At 41.2% G+C, this 19,988-nt stretch overlaps 1 protein-coding gene across 1 annotated transcript in view; it reads right to left on the reverse strand.

The window, feature by feature from the left end:
* The window catches only part of LTK (leukocyte receptor tyrosine kinase), a 91,150-nt gene that overhangs the window by 25,095 nt on the left and 46,067 nt on the right, over window positions 1–19,988 (reverse strand). The window contains exons 5-10 of the mRNA XM_088057345.1: window positions 14,019–14,158; window positions 12,136–12,273; window positions 11,087–11,239; window positions 9,880–9,980; window positions 8,131–8,297; window positions 3,083–3,177 (exon numbers count right to left, since the gene is read on the reverse strand). Of these exons, the coding sequence (XP_087913471.1) occupies window positions 3,083–3,177; window positions 8,131–8,297; window positions 9,880–9,980; window positions 11,087–11,239; window positions 12,136–12,273; window positions 14,019–14,158 (794 nt within the window). The remainder of the gene's footprint in view (window positions 1–3,082; window positions 3,178–8,130; window positions 8,298–9,879; window positions 9,981–11,086; window positions 11,240–12,135; window positions 12,274–14,018; window positions 14,159–19,988) is intronic.

A 19,988-nucleotide genomic window follows, 5' to 3' on the forward strand; every position in this document is an offset into this window, starting at 1 on the left:
AAAGCAGGCTGAGCATCTGCCTGTCCACATGAGCTGTTAACTCTTTGAATGCTGGTGTTTTATGCACTGTCAGACACGAACTTGTAAGGTGGCATTTTCTACAAACCTAGTGTAGCCCTGGGAGCCAGGGTCTGGTGTTCCAGTCTATTTTAGTTTCCACTTCCTCTTCTAACAGCCAACATGCTGGCAGTAGAGTGAATGGAAGGGAACAAGAATTAATTCATATTAAGGTGCATCTATATTAAAAAAAAAATGGGAAGAGCACAGACTTCCTTTCTCCAGGTTTTAGCTAACACTGATTTCCCCACTGAAAAGAGAGAGAATTATAAAGGAGAAAGAGAGGGCAGCCTCTGCAGGCAGAGAGCTAAAGTAATTCATTCCTTCGCTGCTTCAATGTCTCTGTGACTGTAATGAAAATAGAGATAGAGATCTGGTGGCTGAGATTAATCAGAGTAAGATGCCTCACAGGATCCTCAAGGTATGAATGGTCTCCTCAGAGATCCCACCTTACTAATGCTGGTTGCAGTACTCCTGGAAATCAGACTTTGCTGGACCAGGGACTCTAAAATCAAGTACAGATAGTCTATACAAAAGCTCTCTTTGGACAGTCTTGCCATTTATAAAGCAATCTTCTGGGAAATTGCAAATGATGCACAGACTGAAATGCAATTTCTAGGCCAGGGCAGTAGAGTTTGATAGACCTACAAGACCCATGATCTTAATTGGAATAATACAATGCTTTGAGCACCAAAAGATAATAGTAAAGGCAGTGAGAAGGGCAACTCAACTATCAGCATTCTATTTGCTGTGCCAGTCCACATTTTTATGTTAAGGCACTCAGAATTTAGACCTCTTCCTATATAAGCACTGATTCACTGAAACAGTGAAATATCTTTATGCCTGTCTGCCTGAAGTTCTCACAATGAACCAGACACATCATCCAGTCTGTGACACTGTCTTACACAAGGTGGTTGTAAAAGCCAAAATGTGCTTTCTCCTCGCCTTTTTCACAGGGAGAAACATCTGTCAATGCCCAGGAGCTGCCATCCAAAGAATGGTCTGTTTGGGTTTTGTCCTTATTGATGATGTCTCTTGAGCTGCCCTCACTACTCAGTTGTTCTCTTAAATCTTAATGAACGTTTTCTCTCAGTTTTGAGTATATGGAAAACCTCACCTTCTTTCCCATCTTGCATACAAAAACAGTGCTTTCATTCTGGGTTTTGTAGAGAGTTGATCTACAAGATTGAAATGGATGGAGAAAATAATATTTACATCCAAGCAAGCAGCAAATCTTTCCTTCCTGCCATACATCCTTCCTGCTGTCCTCATGAAAAGAATTCACTGCTTGGATTTTAATTGGCTCTGTCTCTGACATCTGAAACCTGTCCTTGCCAGGGAGAAGTAATTTCATTACTGAAAACACAGCAGAGCTGCTGGGCTTCTCTGCAACCTAACTGAATTAAAGTCATGAGAAGACAAATACAAGGGGGTTGCTTTCAGAGGCGAGAAAACGTCAATTTGCAAAGAGGATTCAAGAAACAATAGCAAGCGCAAGGCTTCCGAGAAATGTTTCCTTCGTGATATGTTTCTTCTGCATGACTCACACATCTCTGGGTCGTGCCTTCAGATGGGGTAAATGCCAGTTGCTCCTGGACATCAGTGCAATTTATCCCAAGTGAAAATAAGGAGTAACTCCGGCAGTCTAATGGACAAGTTCTGATAACATTGCTGCAGGGGCATTTATGTCCCACCCGTTTGCCAAAGGATGCGTGCCTACATCACTCCCATCAAAATGTCTGTGGGGAAACTGAAGGATCTACCTGAGGGCAGTAAACTCCAGCAGTGGGGTGCACATCAGCTGGCTGGAGTCACTCCCTACAGTTTCCCCAAGATTTCAGAACAAGCTGTTGCCATGGAGGTTCCAAAGTGTTTGGGAGAGAGGGCTGTTGAGGAGCTGGAGTGAAAAAAATGAAATTACCATAGAGGATCAGCTTTCCCTCTTAATTTCAAGTGAAAGTCTGCATCCTCAGCATTTTATAGAAGAGTGGTTTCAGTGCCCACAGAACAAAGGGACAGAGAAGAGGACACTGAACCAGAAAAGGCTGGGAAGGAATAGTAGCTTCTGTTGATGAGCTTTTAACACATCTGTTTTGACATAAGCCGTCCCATATGTTATGTTAGGCTACAGCTAGCCACTTCAGGGACATGCTATTACCCTAGAAGCTGACATACTGGGTGTGGTGACACGTAGAATGGTACAGTATCACCAATCCACATTTTGACTGCAACAGAAGTCACCACTCAAGTGATGCACATCTTCCAGTTCCTTTGCAACAGAGCATGTCTTTTCCTCAGGGACAAAAGAAGGCACTTTCTAGTATCTGCAAGTAGTTCAAGTACCTAACTTCTTTCCCCTTGAATGCTAAGAAAAACCATTACAACTCTTTTTAACATGTTTCAAAGGGTAGCATGGCTCCATTTTTCTCTGGAATAGTTGTCAGTCACGTTCACGGTAATGTAGCAAAGGAAAGCTGTTATATATATCTGACAGTGAAAGCTGATGTACCTCCTTACAGACTAAAACAAACTTGGAGTAATCTAAATTTTACTGTCAGAGAGTCAATTTACTCCTTCATTTTCTTCCTCTTCTCCACAAAATTATGGTGACTTTCCCCTTTGATTTCAACAAATTTATTTCAGCTGTTAATTACCAGGGTGCACAGATCAGCAGGGACTGTGAAAAAACAGTGTGATGTAATCCTTCCATTTAGGGCGAAGGAATAAGTTTAATGTTTCTTGCCAAGACACACAGACAGGTCTCAACTAGGTGATACAGAATATCTCAGCTTAGAGGGAAAAAAAGTTAAAAAAATAAAAGAGCTCTGGGAGACTGACACAGAGTAAAATTGCCTCCACTTTCAATCTTCAATAGGTCTGAGATAAAATGGCATTGTGCTGAAAAAGCTGACACAAATGACCCATGCATACTCTGTGGGGAGAACAGAAAGTGTGTCCTGGATCTGTGGGATGCTGATGACACTACCCAAATTTTTTGGGGGATTCTGCAACATTTGTGGCTCACCGTCAGTGAAGCAGTCCAGGCCAAATGTGATGTTGTCGATAGCAATGTCAGCTTGGGAATTCCAACCCCAGGTTGCCAGGAGTTCCAGTTGAAACCTTTGCAATAAGGGAGACATTTTAGAGAACACCAACAAAGGACTAAGGAGAACAAAAAACAAAAAAAACTAAACAAAGCAAACGAACAACCTCCCTAAAAATACAATGTTCCCTTATCATGGGAAAAAGATCATCACTATTTACAATTTTTCCTCTGGACAAGTCCAGCTGAGCAGCCAAAAGGGCTTGCTATAAGTCTCAGACACATATCAACCCCTCGTAAGCACCACAATGTTCATACAATTTCACATTTCATGGGGAACAAGAATGAGAGCCCTACTCCCCCTCTAGCTGCACATACATCCAAGCAACTGTCCCCCACTAATTGTTATACACAAACAACCATTCATTTTCAATTACCAGAAATAGTCAGAGAATTAGTCTGGGGAAAAAAATATCTCCTTCTTTCCCCCGAAGGGATAGAGTAAAAACTGAACAGAATATCCTAATGTCTTGGGCCTGATCCTCAGCCAGTGTAACTCAGAAGGTGACATGAGTTTATTTCAGAAGGGTGGGACATTATAAATTTCAGCCATAATTCGTTGAGGAGTTACCTCCCTGGGCTGTCTCATCTCTTTCCACCATGACCAGGTGTTGCTTATCTAGGAGCTCTGTCACATCCCATGTGTATTGCTACCTTCTGAATTCACAAAGAAGTAAGAAAATGAGCTGAAGGATCTCCTTCTAATGGATAGGACTGAATTGTTTTTCATTACATTTCAGAAATAAGCAGATGTCTGATGTCCAGTCCATTTAGTGCTTATTAAAAGCATATGGACAGGACCTCTATTGCTGTCTCTGGTAAAGCTCAATGATGATTTCTGAGAGAGCAAGCACTGACCTGCCTAACACATTAATCATTCAGCCTAGAAACACACTTGTCCCAAATTAGTGGCAATAAAATATGTGTGTGCATTCCACCCACCAACCAAATGTTGGTTGATATCCACAGTTAGTTGCATAGCTGCATACAAATCTTTAGAGATAAACTGCTTTTACCCCAACTCAAGAATGACCCCTTGTGCTTAAATGAAAGCATCCACACCTTCAGGATCTAAGCACTCTGGGAGTAAGTCCAGCAAATGCAAGTCAAGGGTCTCTTGAATGACCTCTTAACTGTGGTGTTAGTGGGGGAATTTTTCTTTAGATCCCCTTCCTACAGAAACCCTCCTCTTCAATAGTAGGCTTAGCAAGAGCATTTTCAAACCTTGCATGTAAGTCCACTGACAAATGACAATAATCCCCCCATCTATCTGATGGAAGAGAGTCAGAGCACCCTGAGCCCAGAACCAGGGCACTTACAGGACCCACAGACACAGCACGACCTCCTACCCCTTCCTTAAGGCAATCACATGGCATTATACCCTTGGTCAGGTCAATCTGCTGGAGACAGAGCAGACAAGGGTCCCTGGCACTGGTAGGTTTCTGCTCCAGCTGAGTACAAGGGGGACCTTGAGGAATGACACCCCCCCCCCACCAGTGCATGAGAATTGACAGCCTCTAGGCTGTATATGCTTCCCTTTCCTCTTAACTTCAGAAAAGGGGGAGGAATTTGCCTTTTCACCTCAGTGCTGTGTTAGCCAGAGGGGTTTCCAGTGTTCCTGTTCATTGATCTCATTTTGCTGACTCCAACAAATTATGTTCACCAGCTCTCTGCTGTCTGGTCTTCTGCCTGTTTTCTCCTGATAGCGTTATTTTTCCTTGTATGTGTGAACCAAATAAGTGAATTTGCCAGCCAATCACCAGAAGCAGTTTTTCAGAGTAACTAGATGCCCAGCTAGGAGGGTGATCAGCAACCTGTGTCTTCCTTCTCTCCTAAGAAATTAATTCATTGGGTGAAGGTCTTGCTAAGAACTACCTAAATAGAGCTTATGGCCCCATCAAGCAGTTCATGGCCTGCAACTTCTTGTGTTTCAATTCATGTCTTCTCCCTCTGTAATCTGTCCCCTTCCTATCACTTTACTACTGCCTATCATCCCCTTAAGGAGCCAGGGGAAAGCACAGCCCCTTCCTATAGCAAGAGAAGGGGTTTCCTGAAGATTTGGGATACAGAAAAACAGCATCCCAGTTCAAAATCTGCACTAGAAATTACCCTAAGCACAGCATTGCTAGAGCTTGCATTACCAAGGAAAGCTGACAACACTCTTAAATAAACAGAATAGTCATTCATGAAGTTTTATACCAAACTGTAATGAAATTGTCCAGCAATGTTCATCACACACCTCAGTTTACAATTGTTTTCAACTTCACCAGCATTAAAGCAATTTAGGCTGAAGTTTCCTATTTTGAGTGATTTGGTATGGCTTTTCTAGTGGTTAAGACATTTTATGAGAGTCAAGGATGAGGCAATGCAGGGACTCATGATTCTGACCATGCTCAAAAATGCTGGTAACTTTATAAGCACTCAGTGCTACCAGGTATTGGAAGTGGGATCTGAAATTTGTGAGGAAAAGAGTCACATGGCAGACATGAGGTGTTTTTTTCATGTGAATGAGAATCAATTAAAATTTAAATAAAATATCTTTGAGATTTTTAAATCCCTGACATTTTCATGCCTGGTATTTTTTTTTTTTAATCCTGCAGTTATCCTTCCCTGGATATCTGAAAGTCCAAGGCAAAATGGTACTTTCCAGGCAGTGCTAATATGAACCGTGTCAGGTCCTGCTTCAGTTACATGTGGTGAGAACTGCCCTTCCAAATTAATGGATAAACATTTTCTTCCCCTGTCTTTCTTTCTGTTGCTGATTCTGACCAAACAGGAGGAAAAAAAAAAAAAAGCTGCCTAAACTGAATCCAGAGTGAAAAATGTGACATCCTGGAGAGAGGCTGGGAGCTCATGGGGAATTTTACTGTAGAGGGGCTTGGACTTGGTGTGCAGGGGGTTTGAGCCCAAGATCCACAGAGAGAATTAAATAGCCAGTAAAACAGGAATACTGGGAATAAACCTTTACTGTAGGTCTGAAATGAAAGCACACAAGAGATAACTAGGAGGAGAAGGGAAGTGCAGGAAAGGGATTCAGACTTAATAATAAAAAAAACCAAACCAAAACAACACACAGAGACAGCAGCTGCTGGAAGAGAGATGGAAACAAGAAGCAGGGAGGAGTTCAGAAAGGGAAGTTACAACCAGAGGCACGAGACAGATAAAATAGGTTCCCAGATGGCTGAAGCAAAAGAAAAAGAGACCAAGTGTATGAAAACAAGGAAGAAAAGCACCAAGTGCCCACAGAAGCAGGTAAGACAGGACAGAAGGAGTAGAGCATGGAAACAACAAGACATGAGGACTGGAATGGAGCCCATGTCCTAGAGCACAAAGACCAGGGCTTCCTCCCTTGGAGAAACAGCTGCAGCACCTTCTAGCAAAGTGTGTGATTGTTCTGTATCTGTTATAGATCAGTGTAGCCAATGGCAACTCTAGCACAGGTGGTACATATTTCCCTTCTAGACTGAGCAGTTCCATCCTCACCCACAGTGATTATCACTGTTGTGCCACTCAGTTTTAAATTAGAAAACGTTGTGCAAAAAGGTTACATGAAGTGAAACAAGATAGAACTACTTGAAAGAGACTGTAATAATAAACGCATGCATGACCTACCTACATCTTTCATTTTGCCTAAGTGCTCAACATTTTCAAACATTGCAGTATTTGAACATTTGAATATCAATTTTTTTCATCCCATTCTGACTGGTGCTCCTAAGAAGTGTCTTGCTGTCCATTCCCTTCTGCCACATAAGATCCATTTTGCTTCATAATTAAGGGCCAATACAGAAATTGGAGGCTTCAGGGAACAAGCATAAGGGACTGTATATCAGAGGAGATAGAAGGTCTTAAATATCTCTGAAGAGCCCCTTGGTCTCTGCTGCAGACAGGTCCACAGTAGAGCGCCCAGAGCAAAGAGCTATTCTGCACTAATTCACTGGCCATACTTTACATATGCATAACTAAACAGATGCTAATGCACAGGGCCTCAGATTGTGTCAGACAAGAATATTAAATACAGTGCTAGCAGGCAGACCAATCCTACCCTAAAGGAATCATTCATGGCAAAGGTGTGTACGGAGAGCACATGATAATACTGGGACCAAAGGTAATCAAGAAATTGAACTACAAAGAGGGTAGAGCAACATTCATAATATTCACTTAATAGACTCGGAGGGCTTTTTCCCTTGAGTTTCATGTGAAACGGGCCTTCCTCAGGAATATGAAAAAAAACAAACAAGCAAACAGATTGGAGAAATTGAAAAAAAAAAGTTTACGTCGTGCAAAATAACCAGCTACCAACACCAGCTACATGGCTTGAGACTGAGTGACAGTAGGTGAAGGAGGAGAAATGCCTGAATAAAATTTGATTGCACTGAAATTCTTTACATCTTCAATATTTCATTTCATTTGAAAGCCAACATTGTGCTGTATTTCCACATCTAAACCCATGAAAATTTAAGTGCATGGCTCATTTGGGCAACAGTCTTTTCTGAGAAAGCTTTTCTCCAGCTGCCCAGGCTGCACGGATACAGATCCCAAACTGGACAGCTGTGTTGACAGTTGTTGTGGGATTACCACCCCTTTGACTCACGCGAGTGTTTTTTACTGTGGGAGCACAAAGTGCAGCTCTGCTAATGCACCTGTTTCCCTGCTGGGAGCACTTTGCCCCTGTGAGTACACTGGCTTGCTCAGATTGCTGAAAGGTTTTTCGTACAGCTTGCTGTTCCCAAAACCTAAGCACTGTTTGAGGCTGCATAGAAGCGCAGTCACATGCTGTGGGCTTGTGTTGAGCTAAGCTGTGCATGTGCACAAAGGTATGCACTTATGACAGAATACTTCCTGAGCAAGCAGATTCGCTTTAAAACAGCCCTGAAAGAAGGCAGGAATGAAAGTGACACTTCACAATAAAGATAGTAACAATTTACTAAATCTGTAGGAACAACCCTGGCTGCTGACAGTGGAGCTCTTACCGGTTCTGAAGCACTGGCATTGGTAAGGTGATGAGAAACCAGTGGTCACTCCAGCTCCCGGCCCTTTCCCACATTGGCAAGGTGATTGGAGCTCCCTTTGTCTCTTCCCTGAGAGAGAAGGAGACTGTACCATTGTAGCTACCAAAAACATGCACTGAAAATTGAATCTGTAACAGAGGAAGAAGAGGAAAAGAATGGTAATCTGTGACAAAAGGGAAAGGTAGTCACTTCTCCCCTCCCTGGGAATTTGAGACACCAAACCTTCGAGTCTGGGTCAAACTCTGATGACAGAAATCACTAAACCCCCACTCACTGATTGTATTTGACTCATCACCTTTACTAGCACAGAATTTTCTCAAGGAAGACCCAAACTGACCCTCCTGTTGGGCAGCTGTTCTTCAATCACTAATGACAACATCCACAGGCTCTGACAGGAGGTTTCCTTATTATTGCCTCCTCTGAGGAGAGAGCTGTCCTGGCCCAAATACCTTTGAAACAAGGACTGTCTCTAAAGGCAGGAAACCTCAGTCCATCTACCTGCTCCGACTCATAGGCACCACCTGAATTGTAGCACCCCTAAGACAAGTGAACAACAAAATCATCAGGCCAAAGGATGTTTTGAAGCAGGACTTGTTCCTCTTTCTTTGGAGTAACCACTTCCAGCTTGCCACAGAGCAAGAGAAAGTTGCCATTTCTACCACTGCTTTGAGTAATTAGCTGCCCTTTATGTTACAGCGGACTCCAGTACCAGCAGGAAAGGCAGCACACATGTGCTCTGCAAAGAACAACCACAGAAGTTCCTTAATCCTGCAATGTAGCCTCAAACCCTTGCCAGTGGAGGAGAGAATGAATCCAGATTTCCCGTGGCCTCTACACAATAAACAACAGCTATTGCTTCTCCTCTCCTGCTTTTGTGGACCAACCTTAAATCACATTTTATTTTGTTGTTTATTTTGTACCCAGTAAATTTTACCTGGATTTATAAATAAATAAAGATGCCAAAGTTACATTTCTGGCACCTGCACCATATTTATTTTCCCAGCTCTAATTAGGAAGCATCAAAGCTTTCTTTTTTCCCCTAGCAAGACTGGACTCCAGCTCAAACTTGCAGCTTAATTTTCCTAAGTGTTATGACTCTAATATTACTTAATATATTTAATTCCAGCATCTCAGAGCTGCAAGGCAAGTTGTGTGATTTTATCAAGGCCATTAACCTTTTGAAATTCCTGAAGAATGTGATCAGAAGTTTATTATGTTCATCTATTTCTGGAAAATCTAATGCCTTCTAACTTCACACTCCTGTTCTCAGTGAAACTATCAAGTTTATTAACTCCTGCACAAGTAGTGCAGAATTTATGAAGAAAAGTCTCAACAGCAGATATACTAAAAGACTCAATGGCCCAGCCAGCCAGCTCCCTTTTCTGCAATCCCTGTCTGCCCCATACAATTTAGCTGTTGGTCACCTCCCAGAGGAGTATCTCGTCCTAACTGGTACAGTTGGGCTGGTGAGGTTTCCACAGTGAGTGTCTGATTTGGGGCTTCTGCTTTCACTTCCTGGGGATGCTCCTCACATTTCCTCACATTTCCTTTCCAGTTCTGGACGAGTGGGCAGCTGGGCAGTACAGCCAGCTCCTCTGCTTTCCAGTGTTGTGTAGAGTGTGCAGGGAACAGGAGAACTGGCTAATTGTGGAAATAGTGCCTACAGCCTGATGATTTGCTCCACAAAGGTGCTAAGACAGAGTGACACACCTGGTAGTCTTCGGTGGCAAGACTGGCTGGCAAGCTGGTGCTGTAAGCTTTAGCCATAGCACTTGTCTGAGCACTCTCTGCTCGCAGGTAGAGGAAGTGTCCTGGAAACACAAAAGTGAATCAGAAAAGACAGAGTGGTCTTCTGCTCTTCTGTGTGATCTCTTGCAATAATTTAGCATCATTAATGTTACTGTAGGCAAGTAAGTATGGGTAGGTGTAAGCAGGGCTGGAGTGCAAATCTATTGGTGAGGTTATAGTAAACACTATAGTAAACTCTGGTAGAGTTCAGCAGCACAAAAGCCAACATCCCAAACCCTTTCCTGGAATGTGAGTGGATAAACCTCAGACACCACTGAAGATCTTCCCATACAGAAGCACACACCACTCTACACTCCTAATTCCTACACCATTAGCATCAATAACTCTTGCTGAGACAAACACTGGGCTGGAAGGGTTTATTTACAGTCTTTGTTTCCAGGGAGAGCTTACACAAGCTCTCAGGAGACAAACAGGACACTTGGACAGAAACCCTTCATTTTGGCAGGGAACTGTGAGGCATGACTCCTGTGTGCTAAGACTTCTGACTTTCAGCCTGAACAGGTGAGGGTCTGGCCTCCCCCCTTTCTTATTTAGTAAGTTGACAGTCTGCAGTTCTGGGAATTATTTTATTCTTTTTTTATCGTGATATTTTATGGCACAGAATGTCTATGGTCACTTGAGATATTCTCATATGTGATGTTCTTCCTAACCCACCAGTGGAGTCTGTCAAGGGTCTTCAAAAGATTTATTTTCACAAGCTGCCTAATTCTGTTGGGCAATTTTTACCTAGTGATGCAGCAGTTATGTTGCTGCTGAAGTACTCTGCAACTCCATCCTCATAAGAGGAAGGAGCAGGGAAGAAGTATACATCATATGACTTCTTAAACATGAAGGAGAACCCTCATCTCTGAGAGTTTTGTGTCAACTTTTTTGCAGAACTTGTTTAATATAAAGTTTGGAGGCATGTTCAAAAGGCAATCTTAGGTACATTTGAAGTTGTTATAGAGAACAGTTATATCTGTATATATAGATATCAGTTATATACTGATGTTGAAGTTCATTTGGCAAGGATGCCAAAAATCCTTAACCAATTTAAATAAACTTAAGTTCAAGGCTATTGTGTACATGCACACACAGAGAGTGGGAGAGAGAACAATGGAAAACCTACCACCAGTGGCTTGCAAAGTAGACCCTATAAATGAGTCCTCTTGAATCATTCCAGAAAAGCCCCGAATAGACCAAGGAGATGCTGCAGTTTCATTCAGTGTCCAGCCACACAGTCCTTCTTCAAAAGAGCAGTGTGAACCCTCTGGGAGGCTGTCTACAATAGAGAACAAGAAGAAGTAGGAAAATTGGAGCAACTTGATTATGGAAGAACACGAACAATAACAAAAGTGAAAATCCATTGTGGTTGTCCATGTTACCCAACCTATGCTACACTGTCAAAATAGGTCTCATTTGTTTATTTCCAGAGTTACCATTCAGTCAGAAAGCAAACACTTTGCTTCTGGAAATATTTGAGACTTTTTTTGTGCTGTCCTACTCTAAATACTGGGCAAAACTGCAGCTCCCATAATCTCAGGAATGGCAAATCACTGCCACCTATTTGTAAAGGTCTTGCTACATATGAAATTGCAGACATCACAAAGTTTTGTGTCCACTTTAAGGAAGGTAAATCAACAGATCATTTTAAAGCCCCAGCACTGTACTTGGAACAAAGCTAAACATTGTTTCTCAGTACCACACATATTGTTAGGGGATTTATCTGTCCTGATGTGCAAGACCTCTGAACTGGGATCTTGGAAGGGCAGATTTATGACACTGTAGGTAACTAAGAGTGGAAAGATGATGAACACCTTTCCCTGAAGGGAAGGTTTAAATCTCGGGTTCAGAAGGAAATTCTCACCCAGCTGCAGACATGTAAATAAGGTTTTGCCTTTCTCTGAAGTAGCAGTAACTGTGAAAGGAAGGTCACTGAGCTCTTTACTGCAATACTTAAGAAACCAAACCAATTTTAAAAAAATCCATTTTATTCTATAGAGGGTGAATTTTCAAAGAGAATCTTGATATCCAGTTAAAGTAAATGGGCCAAATTAATTCAGGAGGTAAAATACTGAATTAATCTAAAGATGGAATAAATTAAACTCATTTTTTTATTCTAAATTACTTCTTCTAACAGAATGAAGGTTCCCACAAAGTGTCATACCACATACTCACCACACCTCACTCCTTCCTCTTCTTTGGTAGGGCAATCACTGAGGAACTCACAGATCTGTAGGTGGCTGACACAGCCTCCATGAATGCAGGGGAAGGTTGAGCCCTTGTCATATATAAAAAGATCTTGATTTTCTTTATCTAATGGGGAAAAGAAAAAAGAGAACTAAATCCAGAGATAAGATGACAGAATGTGTACGACCCTTGATGAGTATTAGTTTTCACATGTAGGACCTTGTCCTTTGTACAATAAATCTCTGCTTTTTTCATGTAGGTTTCTATCCAGCATGAGACGCCTGCACCAAATTTATTCTCTTTTCTTTCTCATGTGCTGCTTTTGCTGTGTTTGTGCTATCTTTAGATAATTTTGTGGGTTTTTTTAATGAAGGGCCTTGAAGTTTCCTACGGTGATGTGCTCCTCAGTTCTGCACACACAACTGTGCAGCTGCCAGGCAGCTGTGACATGCTGCTGGCACCCTGCTGCTGGAGGCAGGGATACCCACCTATCTCCAGCTCTGATAGACACATTGCTATGCCCTGTTGGGGCTCAAGATGAACCAGCACTTGGGCTGCTGACTCATTTCTGTGCCAGCTTCCAGCTGTGGCATCCAGCCCATGGGGAAGCTGTTTGCCTCTACACGAATTTTATTCATGCACCCTAACTAGTCCAGTCAGTTCTAGTCTGGGAGCCTTTGACTGACTGCACAGTCACCCATCAGCCAGGCTGAACATGATGTTTAGGTCTGATATTTCCCAAAAGCATGACTCTTAATGCACCCAGCCTGTCCTGTGGATGCATATGTGCCCAGGCCTGTAATGGACCTGCTGCCCTTTAGCAGAGCTCTGTGCAGAAGTTCTTCTGGGATTGTTACCACTCTGGAAAAAATGCATAAGTTAGGGAACCAATTGCAGGAGAAAGAGAAAAAAAACACTTCTCCAGCTGTCCAGGTAGACACTCTGAAATAGTATTTTTTCATGACACTGTTTTGTGCCAGATACATGCACCAGGTTATTTAGAGACTGAGAGCACAGTGCTTCAGGGTGTATGCATCCCATCAAAACTCTAGGACTGTCAAAAAAAAGATTACATTAAAAATATAGTACGTTGTATTAAAAGAATAATGACTACAATTAAATCTCTAATATGAGCAAACCGTGCTCACAATAGTGTTTTCTTTTCACATTACAATCCAAGCTATTTCTACAGAGTCTGCAAAATGGAAACAATAACATTATATTAATTAATGAAATTCAGGAACTGAAGATGATTATGTCCCCAACCTGAAGACTGCCTGTGCTGACAGACTCTTGCACTTCCAAGAAGCCTAAATGACATTAGCAAGGTTCTGCACTGCCACCGAGGATCATTTACATGACATTCAGAACAGAACTGTAAGCTCCAGGTAAAACTGAGGTCTTAGCTGAGCACTCGGTACTTTAGAGAAAAAAAAATACCTTCGGATTATTTTCATTTTAGATAGAAATTCTCAGCCTGGCAGTAGCAAACAGACCCCATTGGGGGCAGATAAATGTTTCTTTTCTTCACAGATTTGTTAGATAAAACCCAAGTATGGAAAAGGCTTTGGTTACACAAGGTGGACTGTTGTTCTTGATTATTTAAGAGAGAAAAATACTAAAAGCTAAAATAATCTAGGTAAAGACATTTTTCATCTTTGTTGTTGGATTCAGCATAAGTCCAGTTGTTTTGGGCTTTTTTCCCACACAAAGATCAAGCAAAGCAAAGCTGAAAAACAGAGAGGATCACTTAAATTAGTTCTATAATTATGAGTTACTCATCTTTCTTCTAAATCCTGTCCCTCATCATCCTCATCCATTTTGCTGAGGACGCATTTGGTTATTCCAAACCTGTCTGTGTTGCAGCATACCATGAAAGCAGTTCCTGAGGTGCAAGGAGCCCAGTGCCAGTACTCCAGCCTCCTGTGCTCCACAGTCTGAATACACCAGGGTGACTTTGAATGGTCTTTCTATTCGTCCAACCTGGGCCACCAGGTATTTCCATTTCATCCTAGAGGACAACAGAATGTTATCAGACATACACACAGCACATTGGAATCCATGGGGTCTCTAGCATAAAGATTCTGCACCATACCAAAGAGAAGTAATAGTATCAATGTGGGAAATGGGCCAATGAATGCAAAATAGCAAGGTACAAATGGGTGTTAATATGAAACAAGTGATGTCCAGCCTAGCAAGCTCATATAAGGTTATCTTTGCTGCAGAGCCTATTGCAAATGATGAAGAGATCCAATGATTCCCAGTGATTCCTAAATGGGTCTTAAATTATCGCCAGTTTTGGACACGCTATCCCAATATATGCTTTCCACATACATGGAAAATGTGTATTTGCTCTTGAAAGATCAACCAAGCAGCTGCACAAGTCTCTGGAGCTCCTCAAGCCAACACTGACATTGTGTGTTCTGGAAGTAAATGTCTGACCCTGAATGTTTCTTGGTTGTGACAAGAATGAAAACCTTCATTTGTGTGTTGTCTATCTGATTTTCCACCTTACAGTGCACCTGTACAGTGTACCCACAAAGCAAGGGAAAGAAGAGAAGTGCTGTTCCAGGAAATGCAGATTACTTGTGCCATTTACATTTCTCTACAGAGTAAGTGCCATAACCTGCAAATCTTGATTGCAAAAGTTTCTTAATTGTGCAGCATTTGTGGTGGTTTGGAGAAAGACAAAGGACCCCATGAACCCTAATTTTAAAGATGATTGTCAGACATAAAAAGCTAGAGAGAGGACACCAAAAGGGAATTTTTGAAGTACCTCACTCAAATTGAGCCTGATGGAAGTCAAGGTATTCTGGTGTCATTAAAAAACTATGGCAGAATTCTTAAAAATATTTTTACTTTGTTTTTGTTTCCAAAACCTGTTCGTATATCTTATGTTAACAAGACAGCAAAATACAGTTAAATATATGTGCTATTATTTTGTAAATGGATTGGAGCAAGGCTAGTGAGAAAGGAATCCTTGCTCTAAGCTCTTTCCTGAAAATAGTATCAGACAGAGATAATTTTACCCATATTCTATACACTGCTGATGTTACTGGGGCCACTCTGGACAAGTGACCTAAGTCAGTGCCAATGGAGTAATAAGAAGGCAAGGCCGCAGTGTTAAGACATGTTGATCAGCTCTGCTCCTAGTATCACTTTTGCATTTAGGAGAAGCCTTCAGCTGCCATGAAGTGGTCACATAGCCCTTGTCCTGCACCAGTAACACCTTAGAAGGCAACACCCAGATTACAAACACATCTCTTCTGGACTCAGTATAAAAATCACAGAACTGTATTTGCACCTTACAAAAAAATCCGAAGCAACTTTAATTTCTTTATCAACCTCTTAATTTCTTTATCAGCCTCTCTTGCATTCTTCCCTCCACAAAGCAATTATATTACTTTGTCTGCATAATATTTTTACTATCCCTTCTATGGCATCCACCCACCTTTTACTTTCACAATTGTGCATGTGCATAAATACCCACAGATACCCTGAACTCATATGAAACTGAGCTCCTCTTACAAAGGTGACCCTATTTCCTGTCCCATTATAATATATTCAATAGTTTATTATAATTTAATCAATCTTCAGAAAGATACAGCCCTGAATTACAACAGCACCATCTCTGCTTCCCAGCATGGGAGAACAACTGCTTTGCTTTCATTATGTATTACAGTGCAGCTTCAGGAACATCCAGCACTTATAAATATATCTCATAAATATTCTTACAAATATATCCCCCCCCACCACACTGTGGGACAACATCCAAGACCATCCAGCACTGACACACAACTGAGTCCCTTCTGCTACATGACACAGCTTTGTTCATCACTCCATTGCATCCTGTTGACCACAAGAATGAATGGGCCATAACCAAATTGGTTCAATGAGCCAATAAGGGTAAGGGCAATCATTAAATCTTTTGAATTTAGCTATTAGGCATACTAGACCTGTCAAGCACTGAGGCTTAGTTCTAGTACCTCTACCAAGTTACAACCCACCCTGCAGCTGAGACATCACAGTACTGCCTGTGTACATCTAGCAGTAGCAACTAAAGAGCCCCACAGCTGAAAACAATGACAGTTCCTCTGCTGCACCTTAATCCTATATGCTTTATGAGCCAGATACTTTGGAACTTGCTGTTTATAGGCTGTATATCAAAATATAACTACTAGTCATCTACATGAATAAACCAAGCTCTGAAATGCCATGACTTAGGAAGACACACTGTCCATTCTGCCACCTCTGCTGGGAGAGCTGTGGTATCTGGCAGAAGAACAAGGCCACCATCTTAAGCCACTACTTCTGTCAGTTGGCAGATCACCTGAGTCAGAGCACTAAGGTCCCGTGAAACATCACAGTTCTGCACTGAAATATCTCTGGTACTGAAATTTTCTGCATTTATAACTCCTCAAAAAAAGCTGTCTAGCATCCAAAGACTGCAAAAATGACAAGCGGTTTTGCATCACATAGAGTGCTTTTGTGTATGAAATCTCTTCATCATCAAGGTATTCCCCTCAGAGAAAGCCTCACCCCCTAGATCCAGCTGCAGCAGGACTTCTAATGCTGTAAATAATCACACCTCCTTTGCTCGGTGTCACCGCTGAAACGGAAGCTAGTCAGAGCCAATGTAATTTCCTTAATGGAATCAGGAACCAAGCCCATTGTTGATCCAGCAGAAGATGGATCATTGCAGCATACTTCCAGATAAGCCAAGCTTGGCAATAACTTTACTATTGATTTAATGTCAAACCAGATCTCAAGTATTGAGGCAATATTGCTCTTCTTCTAAAAAGAGATGTTAAAATTCATCTGTATGCATGGAAGAACTGTCAGGGTCTGGCATAATTTTGAGAAATTTGCATGGATAGAAAGTTTGGAGTTGCAAGCTATCTAATGCTTAAGGCAAGGGAATTCAAGATTCACCCTGAAAACTTTTAATTCCAAATTTACTTTTGCAGTGTTCACTTTGAGTTTTCATTAGCCTCTCAATCTTCTCTGCTGAGCAGATGTTTTCCACCCTCTTCTTACCAATCCTTTCTATGATGTGATTTTTCATATCCAACAAATGTAATTGATGATTATGTTTAGGAAAGATTTTATGTAAAGAATAACCATTTCTTCATTAGAACTGAAAAATGCAATAAAGCAGAACATGAAAGCTGAAACATTTTCTAAATTAGGGGGACCCACTATATTGTTTTTTTGCTCAAAGCTGTGTACACTAGATGCTTCTAGACTCAATCAGTGAACATAAAAATTAGAAGTTTTGCATTACTTTTATACACACAGGAATTTTTGTCTGCAAGTCCTCACAAACATCCAGTGCTAGCCACTGGGCTTAAATGGAAATAGAGAGAGCAAAATACTTACCTACCACTCCTGCCTTCACCCAGCTCTTAGAGGGTTATTCTCTGATACAGTATATTTTTGGGTGCAAGTTCAAGATGGGTGCAAGAGGCACTAACTGAATCATACTCCCACCTTAGTGCTCAAAGTTGATACTCTTATATAGCAGCTGGACAGCCTTACCCTTTCTAGATACATTTTTTAATCAAAATGGCTCTGCTCATTGTTGTCAGCACACATGTAGACATTATCTGAGAACACTTACCAGGCCTTGTCATCTGTACAGTAGGAGAAGTTAAATAACTTTCATGGATAAAACCAACCACATTAATAGAATAGAAGTGTCAAAGATGGTAAGTTTTTTCAAGTGTCTCAGAAGATGGTGGAGCATTTTATCACCACCACCCCTCAAAAAAAAACCCCAAAAAGCCTGAGGAAGACACAAAAAACTAAGCAATTAACAGTTTTGTGAGGTTGGCTAACTGAAAACCCATGTGTGCACATGGCCATGAACTTTTTGTTTTCTGGTCTACCAAGACTGCCATGGCTATTCCAGAATGAAAACAGAAAAAAATCAGCCAGGCTTATTGACTACAGAAAGTGAAAATATTATCCCTGCCTCAAATGATGCTTTTTTATTTTCAATGAAGTGTGAGTAGAGTTGAAAGAAACTAGCTTCTTACTGAAACAGTTTTGGCTGAGAACACTGAAATAACTGTGGTCCACAACAAACACTAGCATGAGAAAACACTCAAAACCGCACAGGACTCAAGAATTTTCAACTGTGGCTGATTCTGGGTCTGTGTGGTAGAGAGTAAAAGGTGGGATAAGCAAAATAGTAAAAACATTTAAGAAAAAAAAAAGTTTAAAAAAAAAGTGAAAAATATATTAGATGTGACCTGAATAAGCACCATAACCATAACACTGAGAAAGTAAAAACAGTTTTCTGAGTTAAGTGCCAGACAAAGAAGGCTTGGCGTTGCAAGCAAGGCTACAGGCTCCTGATGTTTGAGCTTTACTGACATAATGAGAAATAAAATTTAATATATTTTTTGTTAGTACATAGAATTTCAAACACCTCACTCCCTCAGCAGTTCTCCTTCTAATAGATAACTCAGAATACCCATGATCTACAGGCAGTATTTAAAAATAAGCATTGTGACTTTGTGACTTTTCCCTACTTGTTCAGAGAACATGGTACCAAAAGTCCATCTGTTTCTTTTTTCTTTTGTAAAGGCTTATGTATGAAGAAGTAGTGGCAACTTCAGTACTACCAATTTAACGGTAAGTACTACTGGTTAGTGAGGCGAACAAGACAGAAATTTTCTCTTACATGTAACATATATCTAAGGTTCTGGGAACTGTGTAGCTGATGGATCCTGAAGGAGAAAACACCATCAGGAGAATATTTCTAGGTCCAGAAAGAGGAGAGTTCACTGAAGTAGTCTGGTGCAGCTGGCGTTTATGATGAAGTATAGCTTGGTCATGGAATTGAGAGGTGACAAAAGGGACTGTAAGCAGGGTTTCCTGGAGTGTCTGATTATCTGAAATAAGTGCCACCTAGCCTTTTTTCTATGTCCAAGTCCCTACTCTGATCTGAAGACAATCCCTTGGTACTAATTTTCACTGGTTACACTAGGTACTACACATAGGCATCTATCTTAAGGCCATCTGCTCATTGTCCTTGCTCAGCCCTAAATTGTGCAGCAGTGTTTGGTTAAGAAAGAAAAGCTTGCAGAACTCCTACTCCCTGTGGAACCCTGGAACATTTCAGGGTGGTCTCCCCTTAACAAACAATGTTGTGAAAATCTTAATCATGGAGAGAAAGCTCATTTCAGGCTACTTGCCTAGCAAGGAGCAGGTCAATCTCTGTGTTAGAAATAAATTCTGTTCTGCATGCATGGTCAGAATTTTTTTAATTGTACGGAGATTTTAAAGTTTCCTTGTAATGAGGGGGAAAAGGAAGGGTATGTGATGGTTCCAAACTGTGTCTTTTCTATCCTCCTTTCTATCTTGATTTCAAACAGGACTTGGTCTCCTCCACTGTTTAAAATCTAAAGAGTTAACTCTCTAAGCTTACCACTGCTCCATTTCATTCTGTAAGAAAAAGTAACACCCGTGCCTGTGCCAACTTCCAATAAAGCTAGCTTCATTCTAATAAATCTAAATGCCATCAGTTTTAGAAAGATGATAATCTTGACTTCACATAGAATTGTTTTGCAGTGCTCAAATAAGCTGCTAAACAACATCTATGATCCATTCCAGAAACGCTGCAGTGATTACCAGCAAAGCCTGGTCTGACCAGTAAGGTGTAGCAAAAGGGTATTTTATGAGTTTACATAGCAGAATGGAGCTGCAGCTGCAGAGGCCTGACAAATATTCAAAAAGCAGCAAGGGCAGCTTTGAGAAGGCAAAAAAGGATATTAGAAATTAATCCCAGAAAATGCTACAGATTCCCAGTGAAATTGGCAAGAAGATGGGGAAGG

The sequence above is a fragment of the Pseudopodoces humilis genome, chromosome 7 (assembly GCF_049639895.1).
Source record: "Pseudopodoces humilis isolate 2021_Gansu_Grassland_sample_001 chromosome 7, ASM4963989v1, whole genome shotgun sequence".
In the NCBI taxonomy this organism is placed as follows: Eukaryota; Metazoa; Chordata; class Aves; order Passeriformes; family Paridae; genus Pseudopodoces; species Pseudopodoces humilis.